Raw genomic sequence first — 14,307 nt, forward strand, 5'->3', positions numbered from 1 at the left:
AGGTTCAACACAGTATTATCATAAGTGAAAAATTAGAGTCTTAAGATATTTTCGAAATTTCAGTGTGTTTATGCACAGTCATATATATATATATATATATATATATATATATATATATATATATATATATATATATATATATATATATATATATATATATATATATATATATATATATATAATATACATTTGTCTCTGATACAGTTCCAGGACCTCCTGTACTGTTGAACCTTGAGGTAATACAGACAAGCATCACCGTCAGCTGGAGTGATCCCGTTGATAAGAACGGCATCATTAACGGGTACTTGGTCACGTGGACCAGTAACAGCGGTGACACAGGCAACCAATCAGTGGGACTTAGCACCAATTCATATGAGATCAAAGACCTTGTGGCCTGTGAGACCTACAGTGTGACCGTCCAGGCCAGCACGAGTGCAGGATGGGGAGATGAAGCTCCTCCAGAGAATGCAACTATTCCAAATTACCGTAAGTAACTCTGGATTACACTTAGACATTTGCATGCTTGCCGTGACCATCTTGGCTGCGTATTTTGGCATATATTAATGCAGTATTAATTATGTGACATGTAAATAGTTAGCAGTTTCGGGGAATATGTGATGGATATGTAAAGTATAAAGTGAATTGGTGAATAAATAATATGAAAGTTGTGAGGGATTTCTAGTTGAAAGTTGTTAAAGTCTCTCGCTTTTTTTTATTTGTTTGTTTGTTTGTGTGTGTATTTACTATTTGTATTTACTATTTGTGTCTGCAGAATCGAGCTATTAGTTCTGTGTGTATGTGTGTGTGTGTGTGTGTGTGTGTGTGTGTGTGTGTGTGTGTGTGTGTGTGTGTGTGTGTAATTTTATACCAAATAACCCGTCAGAAACCTAATGATATTTCACCTGACAGTTCCAGAGTCTGGCCTGAACTGCGTCAACGGGGAGACGCGACAAGTTGAGGTCTCCTGGAGTCTTGTGTCTCCTGAGTGTTCCGTGTCAGAGTTCTCCCTGGCCTGGAACACAAGTGTTCTCTGGTCCAGCAGCTCAAGTTAGTTCTCGTAGTTGCCAGAATTTAATATTAACAGTAATAACAGCAGTAATAGCAGAAGTAACAGCATTAATAGTTGTATTTGATGTTGCAAACTATACAAACATAGAATATCTCTAGTAATTGATACGGATTAAACCGTTTCACTGAATGCTAACGATTCTATAATAGGAAACTTAGATATAGGTCGTTATATAGGACTTTGTTTATACTTCTCTGTGGGGTATAAAATTAAAACACGTTTGATTTACAGGTTCCAACAGCACTCTGCTTGATGGCGATGTCTACAGCACCGTACTAGCAGACCTGCAGCCGTACACAGAGGTCTCTGCGTGCTTGAGCATTCCTGACGATGGTCGGGGCGGCGTGTGTTGCACCTGCATCACTGGGGAGGAAGGTAGGCGTCTCTCCCTCACTACGGGCTCACCATAGCCCGTGCTACTTGGAACTTTTTGTTCCAGGTAGCATCTTTAACAACAACATCCCTCACTCTCTCCTCTCTTAATTATGGAGTAAATGCTACATTCGTTGCACAAAGGTGAGTTATCAATGGCCCTTGTTTCGTGTTGGGCTTAGGGGCCTTTCAACCACTGGAGGTTTATTAAGGCCACCATAATAGTTTACTGACCCATCTGCAAGTATGAACTCAGTGTATATTCATCGTGAATCATCATAATGTTTGGTGTATATATATCCTTTTATTTCCTTGCGTAAAGTGTTAATACCTGTTGCATTATATTCTTAAGAGTGACAAGGACCTTTTGTAACTGTTAAGGCATCACTGAACTACAACCAAATATTCACTGTCTTGGGGAAATAATAAAATTAAATCAATTTGTTATAAAAGAAGATTATTGTACATTTTATTTGGAAGTCACAGTCTTGAGGGAAAATTCTTACCATAGCATTCAATATTCAGCCGCAGGTGAGCGTCTGCGTGACGCTGAGCTCTGCTGCTGACTCAGATTATATTATATTAAAAGCTTAATTCGTTAGTGATTTAGATAATCTGTTACAGATGTGTCTTGAGAGAACAGGTGTAAAAGATTTTATAAATGATAATTTAAGCAGTGATAATTATATTGGAAATTATATGGCATAAAATTAGAACAACCAGAATTCAATGAGAAAATAACTAAGTTTTAATTAATTACGCCTTAACAGAAAAGTTCACAACCTCAACATTTTACCTGTGACGGAGCTCTAGTGTTCTATAATGTGATATTACAACCCTTGACTCTCTCACCGTAGTGAACCTTGTTACCAACTACACAACGGATCTTGCAAACATCGACGCCCTCAATGTTAACTTAGCTAATATATATCAATATTATATATACATTTGTCTCTGGTACAGTTCCAGGACCTCCTGTACTGGAGAAGCTTGAGGTAATACAGGCAAGCATCACCGTCAGCTGGAGTGATCCCGTTGATAAGAACGGCGTCATTAACGGGTACTTAGTCACGTGGACCAGTAACAGCGGTGACACAGAGAGCCAAGCAGTGGGATCAGACAGCAAGACATATGTGATCCCAGACCTTGTGGCCTGTGAGACCTACAGTGTGACCGTCCAGGCCAGCACGAGTGCAGGATGGGGAGCTGGAGCTCCTCTAGAGAATGCAACTATTCCAAATTACAGTAAGTACCTCTGGATAACACTTGATTCACTTATTTGTACTCACATAAGTGAGTACAAATACAATACGTGGTTTGTACTCACCTATTTGCTCACCTATTTGTGCTTGCGGGGGTTGAGCTTTGGCTCTTTGGTCCCGCCTCTTAACCGTCAATCAACTAGTATACAGATTCCTGAGCCTACTGGGCTCTATCATATTTACATTTGAAACTGTGTATAGAGTCAGCCTGCACCTCTTCGCTGCCTAATGCATTCTACCTTTTAACTACTCGGATACTGAAAAAGTTCTTTCTAACGTCCCTGTGGCTCATTTGGGTACTCAGTTTCCACCTGTGTTCCCTTGTTCGCGTACCACCAGTGTTGAATTGTTTATCCTTGTCTACCCTGTCAATACCCCTGAAAATTTTGTAGGTAGTGTCCATGTCTCCCCTTACTCATCTGTCTTCCAATTTCGTAATGTGCCATTCCCACAGCCTTTCCTCGTAACTCATGCCTCTTAGTTCTGGGACTAGTCTAGTGGCATACCTCTGAACTTTTTCCAGCTTCGTCTTGTACTTGACAAGGTACGGGCTCCATGCTGGGGCCGCATACTCCAGGACTGGTCTTACATATGTGGTATACAAGATTCTGAATGATTCCTTACACAGGTTCCTGAATGCTGTTCTGATGTTAGCCAGCCTCGCATATGCTGCAGACGTTATTCTTTTTATTGCTTGTTGCTTTCTGTTGCTTAGGCACTCCCTTATCCATTAGAGTACCTTCCCTTTCACTCCAGCCTGCATCTCCTAGCTTTTTCACTAGCCTCTTGTGTGGTACTGTATCAAAGGCTTTCTGGCAATCCTAAAATATGCAGTCTGCCCATCCCTGTGTGTGTGTGTGTGTGTGTGTGTGTGTGTGTGTGTGTGTGTGTGTGTGTGTGTGTGTGTGTGTGTGTGTGTGTGTGTGTGTGTGTGTGTGTGTGTGTGTGTGTGTGTGTGTGTGTGTGTGTGTGTGTGTGTGTGTGTGTGTGTGTGTGTATGTGTGTTGCGTGCATATGATACTGAGTGAATGCGTAATTTTCTTCTAATTAACATAATTCACCAACCTAAAATGTTCTTCACCGGACAGTTCCAGAGTCAGGCATGACCTGCACCAACGAGACCAGAAGAGTAGAGATCTCCTGGAGTCTTGCGTCCCTTGAGTGTCCTGGCACAACCTTTTTCTTGGGCTGGAGCACAAAAGTTCTTTGGTCCACCAGCACAAGTAAGTTTTTCTCATTACCATTCACGGAACGTTTTGATTAATCTCCTTCCTTACAGTAACAAAACTTAACATAGACTACTGAACGGCTGTTTTCTGCACATTGAGTCAAATTACTCCATTTTTATTAGATACTAGCTGTACCCGGCCACGCGTTGCTGTGGCTCAGCAACGCGTGTGCGTTACTGAGCCTCAGTAACGTTTTCCTGTCTCCCAGTCCTCCCCACCATTACCTCCTCCCCCGTCCCCTCGTCCTCCCCACCATCCCCCACTACCCTGTCCCCTCATCCCCACCATCTCCAACTCCCCCGACCCCTCGTCCTCCTCTCGATTACCCCCTCCCCTATCCCCTCATCCTCCCCACCATTCCTCACTCCCTCGAATGATGCATTCCCAAATGATCTGATGATCCCATCAGAAAATTGGGAACATCAAATGATCTGAGTTTCCCATCACTGAAATATAAGAACAGGTAAAAAACAAATGAAAAACAATGAAAAAAAAATAAAAAATAAACTATACTCACGAAACGAACAGCATGGTAAACAACACAGCTCAATTCCAAAGCAATGTCACACAAAATAATTAAATCAAAATGAAAATAGGTAGAAAACTATGAAAATTCAATTTATCAATGAAATCGGAAACATTGAAATAGAATCGTAACATATTTAGTATAGCATGTGTTGCTCTGACGTGCAACAGATGGCGCTGTTTCTCAAAAAAAAAGAATGTTTTTACCTGTCCCAGGTGTTGCATCTATACTTATACTTACGAAATGAACTGTATGGTAAAAACACAGCTCAATTTCAATGCAATGTCACACAAAATAATTAAATAAAAATAAAAATAAATCGAAATCTATGAAAATTCAAATTGTCAATGCAATCGGAAACATTGAAATAGAATCATAACGTGTTTAGTGTAGCATGTGTTGCTATTACATGCAACAGATGGCGTTGTTTAAAAAAAACCACATGTTTTTATCTGTCACAGGTGTGGTATATATATATATATATATATATATATATATATATATATATATATATATATATATATATATATATATATATATATATAGTAGGCAAATATAAATATGCGTGTTTTCGAATGGAACATTGTGTCAAAATTTCAGCGCAATCGGTGAAGAACTTTCAGAGATTACAGCGTGTGTTGCTCTTACGTCCAACAGTTGGCGCTGTTTAAAAAAAAAAAATGTTTTTCCTGTCACAGGTCAGGCACGTATATAGTAGGTATATAAAAACACGCGCCTATTTGAATGCAACGTTGTGTTAAATTTTCAAAGCAATCGGTAAAGAGGTTTCGAAGATTTCCCTTACATGAAAGACACATGAAATACATAGTTTTCAAAAAAAAAGCTATATATAGTAGACGTGACATCTATATAATATGTATATAAAAACCCGCTCGGATGCGAATGGAACGTTATGTGAAAATTTCAAAGCAATCGGTAAATAACTTTCGGAGATTAGCGATTTTGAACAAACGAACATTTCCATTTTTATTTATATAGATAATTTATATAATTACATTTTTCTCAATAACATTTTGTCAGCCATTATGTCAGCAAATGCTTAAAATTTGTCTTAGAAAATGAGCAATTTAAATGCTCTTTGAATTATTCAAATGTTGTGGTTCACAGTACTCAGCTGACATGATTCTTCATAGTCACCTTTAGTATCTTTAAAACAATTGTTCTTCAGATGTTTTCCAGCTGATGTAATAAAGTGAGAGATTTATACTGAATAAATATTTGCAAAGATACTAAAAATAAAGGTAGGAGAAGAAGAAGAAGAAGTAGTAGTAGAAGTAGTAGTAGTAGTAGTAGTTGTTGTTGTTGTAGCAACAGAAATAGCAGTTGTAGCAGAAATGAACAACTGTATAAACATTGAATATTTCCAATAAAAACATTAAAATACTTTACAGGATGCTAGACATTCACTAATAAAACATACATATATGTCATTTCTAAATTATTTTATGTTACACTTTTCTGTAGGAGTGTAAATAAAACGAGAGACATTTGATTCACAGGTTCCAACGGCACTCTGCTTGGTGGGGATGTCACCAATGCCGTAATATCAGACCTGCAGCCGTACACAGAGGTCACTGCGTGTCTAAGCATTCCAGATGACCCCCGCGGCAAAGTCTGTTGCACCTGCATTACTGACGAAGAAGGTAGGCGTCTCTGCCTCACTCTCTCCCTTATTAATTATCAGTTAAATGCTACTTTCGTTGCATATGCAGAAGTGAAAGTGATATCGATTATATTGTGTTGTGTATATATATTATATACATTTGTCTCTGGTACAGTTCCAGGACCTCCTGTACTGGTGAACCTTGAGGTAATACAGGCAAGCATCACCGTCACCTGGAGTGATCCCGTTGATAAGAACGGCGTCATTAACGGGTACTTGGTCACGTGGACCAGTAACAGCGGTGACACAGGCAACCAATCAGTGGGATCAGACAGCAAGACATATGTGATCCCAGACCTTGTGGCCTGTGAGACCTACAGTGTGACCGTCCAGGCCAACACGAGTGCAGGATGGGGAGCTGGAGCGCCTCCAGAGAATATAACTATTGCAAATTACAGTAAGTAACTCTAGTTAACACTTGACATTTGCATGCTTGCCGTGACCATCTTGGCTGTGCATGTTGACATATCATGACGCAGTGAACATTTATTATGTAACTTAAATATATGTTTGCTTCGGGTAGATTTAATGTAAGTCACATTAAGACCATAAATTAATTGGTGGACGACTGGAGCGAAATTTATAAGCAGATTCAAGTAAAATATCATCAGTCTCGCTTGTGTGTGTGTGTGTGTGTGTGTGTGTGTGTGTGTGTGTGTGTGTGTGTGTGTGTGTGTGTGTGTGTGTGTGTGTGTGTGTGTGTGTGTGTGTGTGTGTGTGTGTGTGTGTGTGTGTGTGTGTGTGTGTGTGTGTGTGTGTGTGTGTGTGTGTGAGTGAAACAGTGAGTCTGAAATATTCATATAATTACCATGAGTCAGAAACCTAATGCCCCTCACCGGACAGTTCCAGAGTCTGACCTTCAGTGTACCAACGAGACCCGACAAGTTGAGGTCTCCTGGAGTCTTGCGTCCGAAGAGTGTCCCGTGTCCGGACTCCTCCTGGCCTGGAACACCAGTGTTCTCTGGTCCAGCACCACAAGTAAGTCCTCACTGTTCCCACCATTGCCATACATGCAAATACTAAAAAACACAAATGGATATTCCTTTTTATGGTTTCTCATACATTGGTTTTTAAATACCTTAAAGCACCAGAATTTTGACGTTGTGGTCGACGGTGTCAAATCTTCAGTGGAGAGAAATGTAAGGACAGGTTGATACAATGGCAGGATATTGTTTTTTTTCCAGGAAACACTAGTAACCTGGTCAGGAATAACTCTGAAACACTCTTATTAGGGAACCTCAGCCTTTCACGGCATTAATTCCCCATTTTCTCGCTCCCTTTCCTTGAAAGAAAATAAACCTTGACATGAACCAATGGTAAAGCAATTTTCTACACCTTGTCTTAAATCATTCACAAAAATATAGCAAATTGTCAATTTAAAAAGAGCCTTGTTTACACTTTTCTCTGTGTGTGTAAAAATATAACAAGACATGTTCGCCTGCCAGGTTCCTACAGCACTCCTCTTGATGGCTCAGTTACCAGTGCCACTCTGTCTGACCTGCAGCCAGATACAGAGGTTTATGCGTGTTTAAGCATTCCAGATGATGTCCACAGTAAGATGTGCTGTAACTGCGTCACTCCAGAAGAAGGTAGGAACTGCCTCCTCACTCTCAACTATCTCTTAAATACCTTTATTTTTCAAACTGCAAGTCAGTTTGGTTAAAATGGAAAAAATCTCTCTTTTTCGAGATTGGTGACATTTTCTTATAATATAATTAAATTTATTCCTTCAAATAAGTGCAATCACTGTCAAATACGCTCACCATTATCACTCGAGCATAATATTTTAAATATCTACGTTATTTTTCAAACTGGTGGTCCGTTTGGGTAAAACGCGAAATATATCCGGTTTTCCTTATGATCAAATTTCCTTATAAAATGCCTAAATTTACAGATAAATGAACAAATTTTCAAACATGTTCAATCACCTTCCGTGGCGCTGAGACCAATAACACCCAAACATTACGTATTAAATGCTACATTCTTACACAAAGGTGAAAGAGCTATCGAGCGCCTTTTTTTTTTTTGCAGGGATATTCCTGCGTGGGCCCTAAGCCTCTGGCTGGCCCACTAAGTGTTGCTTGTTTCTGTTTTACTTGGGCGGAGTATGAGTATTTATGACTCGTATGGTCGCTTCAGTAAGATTTTGCCCCGCGTGTTTAACAACTTCTTCTGCTCTGTTGAATCTAAGTTGAAATCTTAATGTGTTTGTAACTGTGCACTGTGTAAGATAACGTTCCAGTGGTCTGTCGGGCATTTCTCCACAGTGTTGATATTCCTCTTATCTTCCGGAACCTGTACAAGCGCCCTTGACTTGGTGTTGGACTCAGGGGCCGCTGGAGCGTTATTAAGACCATTTTCTCTCTGACACAGCTCCAGGACCTCCTGTACTGGAGAACCTTGTGATAGACTTGACAAGCATCACCGTCAGCTGGAGTGAACCCGTTGATAAGAACGGCATCATTGATGACTACATGGTCACGTGGACCAGTAACAACGGTGTCACAGGCAACCAATCAGTGGGGTCAGAGAGCAGGACATACGTGATCCAAGACCTCGCTCCATGTTACACCTACAGTGTGACCGTCCAGGCCCACACAGGTGCAGGATGGGGAATTCAATCTTCTCCACAGAATGCAGCTGTTCTAAATTACCGTAAGTATCTGCTAACAGCACTCTGAAATATTGATATTTTTACTAAAACATTGATTTATTTATTCAAATATTTATTCTCTTACTAAATCATCTTCTGTATTGAATATATTTGTTTATCTACCCTCAATCTTGCAAGAGTTAGGCACTCTTGCGGGGTTGCATCCTGAGGTGAGTCAACAGGTCGACCTGGGGAGGGAAGGGGTGGATACAAGCATGAAGTATACATATCTGTATATGTAAAAACGATCAATAATTGCTGATCAATTTCAGAATGAACTCCATTTGAAAGACGGGAATATTAGAATATTTTCCATTCAATATTTTTTTTGGAAAATTGAAATTCTTTTCTCTTGTGAAATGATAGAGCGTTCCATAAAATATATATATATATATATATATATATATATATATATATATATATATATATATATATATATATATATATATATATATATATATATATATATATATATATATATATATATATATATATATATATATATATATATATATATATATATATGATATTTTTTTTAAAAGTTAAAACTAAAAGAAATTTTATAAAACCTAACCTTCCTAACTTCCTAAAATAACTAAGTCAGTAATTAATGTTCTTATTGTAAAAACATGGAAAATATTAAATGGAAAATATTTAAATTTTTCCATATTTCAAATGTGGTTCATTCTGTATCTAAATTGATCAGCGATTATTGATCGTTTTTGCATATACAGATATGTATACTGCATGCTTGTATCGAGCCCCCCCCCCCCCCGCAAGGTCGACCTGTTGACTCTCCTCAGGATGCAACCCCCCACAAGAGTGCCTAACTACCGGGCACCTATTTACTGCTAGGTAAACAGAGGCATTAGGTGAAAGGGAAACGTGGCCAGCTACTTCTGTCTCGTCTGGGAATAATATATGATTGAGTAAAGAACGAACCCCACTGTCTGTGTAATATAATCCTACGATGAACCGCACATGTGCTAATGGTCTTCGTCGGACAGTTCCAGAATCTAGTCTACAATGCGTCAACACGTCAGCCCGACAAGTTGACGTCTCGTGGAGTCTTGCGTCCCATGACTGCTCTGTGTCACAGTTCCTCGTGGCCTGGGAACAAACAGTTCTCTGGAACAGCAACAAAAGTAGTAAGTTCTCAACACTGTTGTTATAGCACACCCACGCACACCCTCCCCATCTCCACCCACGCACACCCTCCCCATCTCCACCCACGCACACCCTCCCCATCTCCACCCACGCACACCCTCCCCATCTCCACCCACGCACACCCTCCCCATCTCCACCCACGCACACCCTCCCCATCTCCCCATATACCCAAGATCTCTTGTCTTTTTATTACCAATGTAATTGTTTTAGCACATTTGTCTTTAACTTCAAAAACTTGTAAAAGTTACACTTTATTTATTTAGATTAATTATATATCTTGAAGTTATTTCATTAGGACATGTTAATAATCAAATCCACAAGGGCTGTGATGAGGGTTCAAACCTACGTCCAAGAGGGTCCGAGAGGATCCCAGACGCGCCTTAATCGCGTCTGGGATTCAGGTTGTGGCACAGTCGATTAAGGCGCGTCTAGGATCCTCTCGGGCTTAGGTTCGAACCCTCATTACGGCCCTTGTGGATTTGTTCGTTTGATGCATCACGCTTTTGTGATTTCTGTGTGTACATGTTATTAATTTTGCCACAGCTTATCTATAACTAGGAACCTGTATTGACCAAGCAAGCTTGAGAGACTCTTAAGTGTGCTCTCCTTGTTTCTGCGCCCCCGTCCAGTTCTTTCTCCTCCCAGTCTATCTTTCCATAGTTGAAGTCTCTCATGATTAGAAGTCGCGATCGATTCGTAGTAGACGAGAGTGGCTGCATTTTCTATTACGGTTATAATTGCTGTGTTATTTCTGTCACATATTTCTGTCTGGCTCTACTGTCATTTATTGGAGGGTTATATATCCCTATAATTTACAATATCGGACCCTGCCATTATTATGGTGTCTGTTATGTAGGGTCTATGAACCCTTCACAGCCCGGGATATCCATCACATGGTTTCTTGATATCTTCCACCATTCACGTTACACATTGAAACATTCCCCATTGTTTTGCTTCCACAGCTTAGTCACATGACCTTGCCATCCACTATTGAAGATCTTTCCCTGAACCCTGAATCAAAGTAATACACATCTTTGATGATTATATTATTTCTGAGCTCTGTACTCCAATAGTTTTCAAATATGAAGCACTTGACGTACACTACAGAACACTTAATAATTCTTGCCTTCTCAAGTTTGTGTTTTCATTCTTTAGGTTGTGTCTTCAGTTTTAAGATTGTCTTCATTCTTAATTTTGTGTATACATTCTTAAGTTTGTCTTCATTCTTAATTTTGTGTATACATTCTTAAGTTTGTCTTCATTCTTAATTTTGTGACTACATTCTTAAGTTTTCTTTATTCTTAATTTTTTGTCTACATTCCGAAGTTTACATATTTTTCCCAGTGGACACAATAACCAAGACCAACGCAGAATCAACGCCATCAACCTTGGTGATGGATCGACGTTGAATCACTCTTGGGTAATGTGCCCACTGGGTTAAGTTTGTGTGCACATTCTTCCTTGTGTATTAACAGGTTCCAACAGCTCAATGATTGCTGGGGATGCCGAAGGGGTTGTGCTGACTGAACTTTACCCATACACGGAGGTGTATACCGTTGTAATGATTATGGATGAGCAGGGAGTCAGCGTCAGTTGTACCACCACCACGGATCAGGATGGTGAGTATTCTCTCTATTATCATATCCTGCGAATTACGTTACTGCTTCAGAAATGCTTGTGACATATTTTTCCATTGGCTAAAATTGGTTGCTTATCGTCCATAGGTATTCGTATTATTGTTAGAGTAGATGTTAATATTAGCGAAATCGGTGGAAAGATGCTGGTCAAGTCCCCAAAATATATTCTCTGAAGAGGTCCCCTGGTCAAGTCCCCAAAATATATTCTCTGAAGAGGTCCCCACCATGGCGCACCCTGAGCACTTCAGGTGCAAACTTTGCCAGCAGCAAGTGTGTCATGATCTCACGAACTACATTACTGAATATTCAGTCATTAAACCCTTCAGCCCTGCCGGTACCTGGAGCTGTGCAATCACCTCATTAACTCTCGTGTTCGTGAGAATATCCTCAAAATGTATGCAAAGTTTGCCAGTGAAGACTACTGATCACATGGCCCCAGTGAGATTTTTTAATATCACATAGCTAGCTAGTTACAGAGTGTGTGTATTACATACACACAACATATAACCCTTTATATAGAGTAGCGTACCTGCATAAATGCAGATATACCTGTGTTAAAAAATGATTTTTGGTGCTGGGGTCGACCCTATGAACTGGGTCACGACCTGGGTCTTGACCCGAGCACCTGATTTATATTTAAAATGTTCATTTTGTCTCTGGTGCAGTTCCAGGACCTCCTGAACTGGAGAACCTCGAGGTAAAGGAGACAAACATCACCGTCAGCTGGAGTGAACCTGTTGATAAGAACGGCATCATTGACGGGTACTTGGTCACGTGGACCAGTAACAGCGGTGACACAGAGAGCCAAGCAGTGGGACAAAGCACCAATTCATATGAGATCCCAGACCTTCAGCTATGTGAGACCTACAGTGTGACCGTCCAGGCCAACACGAGTGCAGGATGGGGAGATGGAGCTCCTCCAGAGATTGCAACTATTCCAAATTACAGTAAGTAACTCTGGATAACACTTGACATTGGCTTGTGTGTGTGTGTGTGTGTGTGTGTGTGTGTGTGTGTGTGTGTGTGTGTGTGTGTGTGTGTGTGTGTGTGTGTGTGTGTGTGTGTGTGTGTGTGAGTGAAACAGTGAGTCTGAAATATTCATATAATTACCATGAGTCAGAAACCTAATGTCCCTCACCGAACAGTTCCAGAGTCTGACCTTCACTGCACCAACGAGACCCGACAAGTTGAGGTCTCCTGGAGTCTTGCGTCCGAAGAGTGTCCCGTGTCCGGACTCCTCCTGGCCTGGAACACCAGTGTTCTCTGGTCCAGCACCACAAGTAAGTCCTCACTATTGCCACACCTGTGGTACATGCTCTATAATAACTCATGACGATTATTTCTTAGTTTTACACTAATTATTAAGGTCAAAATGGTCCCACCGTTCCAGTCAGCTTATTCCTGAATTCCGATGTAAATTATATTAATGATAAGACTATATTTATTTTTCATATATATATATTATATATATATATATATATATATATATATATATATATATATATATATATATATATATACATATATATATATACATATATATATATATATATATATATATATATATATATATATATATATATATATATATATATATATATATATATATGATTTAGATATGCCATGAAATAAATATTTAGATATTCCACCTTGGATTTCCCAATAACTTCACCGTTCACAAAATTGTTTGATTCATTTGTAATTGTTTAGATCCCGTTGTTCACACGAACACAAACCTTGTCACTTACTAATGAAGAACTGTTCTCTGAACATTGTGTCAAGTTCATTCATTTTTTCTTAATTACAGTTGGTAGATTTCTTAAATATGATGGTTTTTAAATGGGTAGATTATGGTCCATCAGCATAAATTACATGATAAATGCCTTCCATAGACCTTGACCGTCAATGGTCGCGGTTAATTATAAGAGGAGAGAAGGGAGTATGAACTAGTTGGTGAAGAGTTTGTAATGGTAGTATTTATAGCACTGGCAGTAGTAATAGTATAAATAGTTAGAGTAGAAGTAGAAGTAGTTGCTGTTGTAGTAGTGGTCGAAGTATTAGTAGTAGAAATTGTCATTGTAAAATAATAGAAGTCTATAATTGTATAAACATGGAGTATATTGTATAACTAATAGATCACCTGTTGTCACACACAATTGCGTGTGATGGAAATACAGTTGTATGTCATCCTTGTAACACTGTGTTTACTTCCCCGTACACAAGAGTACACTGACAGGTGTTTGTTACACAGGTTCCAACACCACATCGCTGGATGGGGAGGAGACCACTGTTGTACTCTCTGACCTGCTCCCATACACCATGGTTTTTGCATGTTTAAGCATTAATAATACTAATGCTGAAACCTTATGCTGCTCCACCATCACGCCGCAGGAACGTAAGTATCTCTGGCATTTCTGCTTCCAGCTTTCTGGAAGCTGGAAGCAGTAATACTGTTCTTCACTCATTTTTCTTTGTCATTTTTTCTTTTGTTTATATAGTGTTATTTTCCTTATTTCCATATCCATCCCACTTGTCCAGTGTGGATCATTAATGGGGTATTTTGTGTTGGACATTAGCTGGGAATTCAGTGTAGAGCGTCAGTGTAGCATTTAATCCCGTTTCAGTAGGAATTAGATTGATAAGGGAAGGTTGAATGCTCAATCTTTGAAGGCCATTTTCATTAGCCTAATTATTCTATTTGTAAATAT

General features: G+C 39.5%; 1 protein-coding gene across 1 annotated transcript in view; it reads left to right on the forward strand.

Moving 5' to 3' along the window:
* Nucleotides 1-14,307, forward strand: part of LOC123764643 (phosphatidylinositol phosphatase PTPRQ) — a 78,670-nt gene that overhangs the window by 55,079 nt on the left and 9,284 nt on the right. The window contains exons 11-25 of the mRNA XM_069302465.1: nucleotides 205-486; nucleotides 910-1,047; nucleotides 1,301-1,444; nucleotides 2,405-2,686; nucleotides 3,792-3,926; nucleotides 5,979-6,122; nucleotides 6,258-6,539; nucleotides 6,986-7,120; nucleotides 7,588-7,731; nucleotides 8,516-8,797; nucleotides 9,803-9,943; nucleotides 11,438-11,581; nucleotides 12,265-12,546; nucleotides 12,745-12,879; nucleotides 13,851-13,994. Coding sequence (XP_069158566.1) covers nucleotides 205-486; nucleotides 910-1,047; nucleotides 1,301-1,444; nucleotides 2,405-2,686; nucleotides 3,792-3,926; nucleotides 5,979-6,122; nucleotides 6,258-6,539; nucleotides 6,986-7,120; nucleotides 7,588-7,731; nucleotides 8,516-8,797; nucleotides 9,803-9,943; nucleotides 11,438-11,581; nucleotides 12,265-12,546; nucleotides 12,745-12,879; nucleotides 13,851-13,994 — 2,814 coding nt within the window. The remainder of the gene's footprint in view (nucleotides 1-204; nucleotides 487-909; nucleotides 1,048-1,300; nucleotides 1,445-2,404; nucleotides 2,687-3,791; nucleotides 3,927-5,978; nucleotides 6,123-6,257; nucleotides 6,540-6,985; nucleotides 7,121-7,587; nucleotides 7,732-8,515; nucleotides 8,798-9,802; nucleotides 9,944-11,437; nucleotides 11,582-12,264; nucleotides 12,547-12,744; nucleotides 12,880-13,850; nucleotides 13,995-14,307) is intronic.

The sequence above is a fragment of the Procambarus clarkii genome, chromosome 48 (assembly GCF_040958095.1).
Source record: "Procambarus clarkii isolate CNS0578487 chromosome 48, FALCON_Pclarkii_2.0, whole genome shotgun sequence".
NCBI classification, from domain to species: Eukaryota; Metazoa; Arthropoda; class Malacostraca; order Decapoda; family Cambaridae; genus Procambarus; species Procambarus clarkii.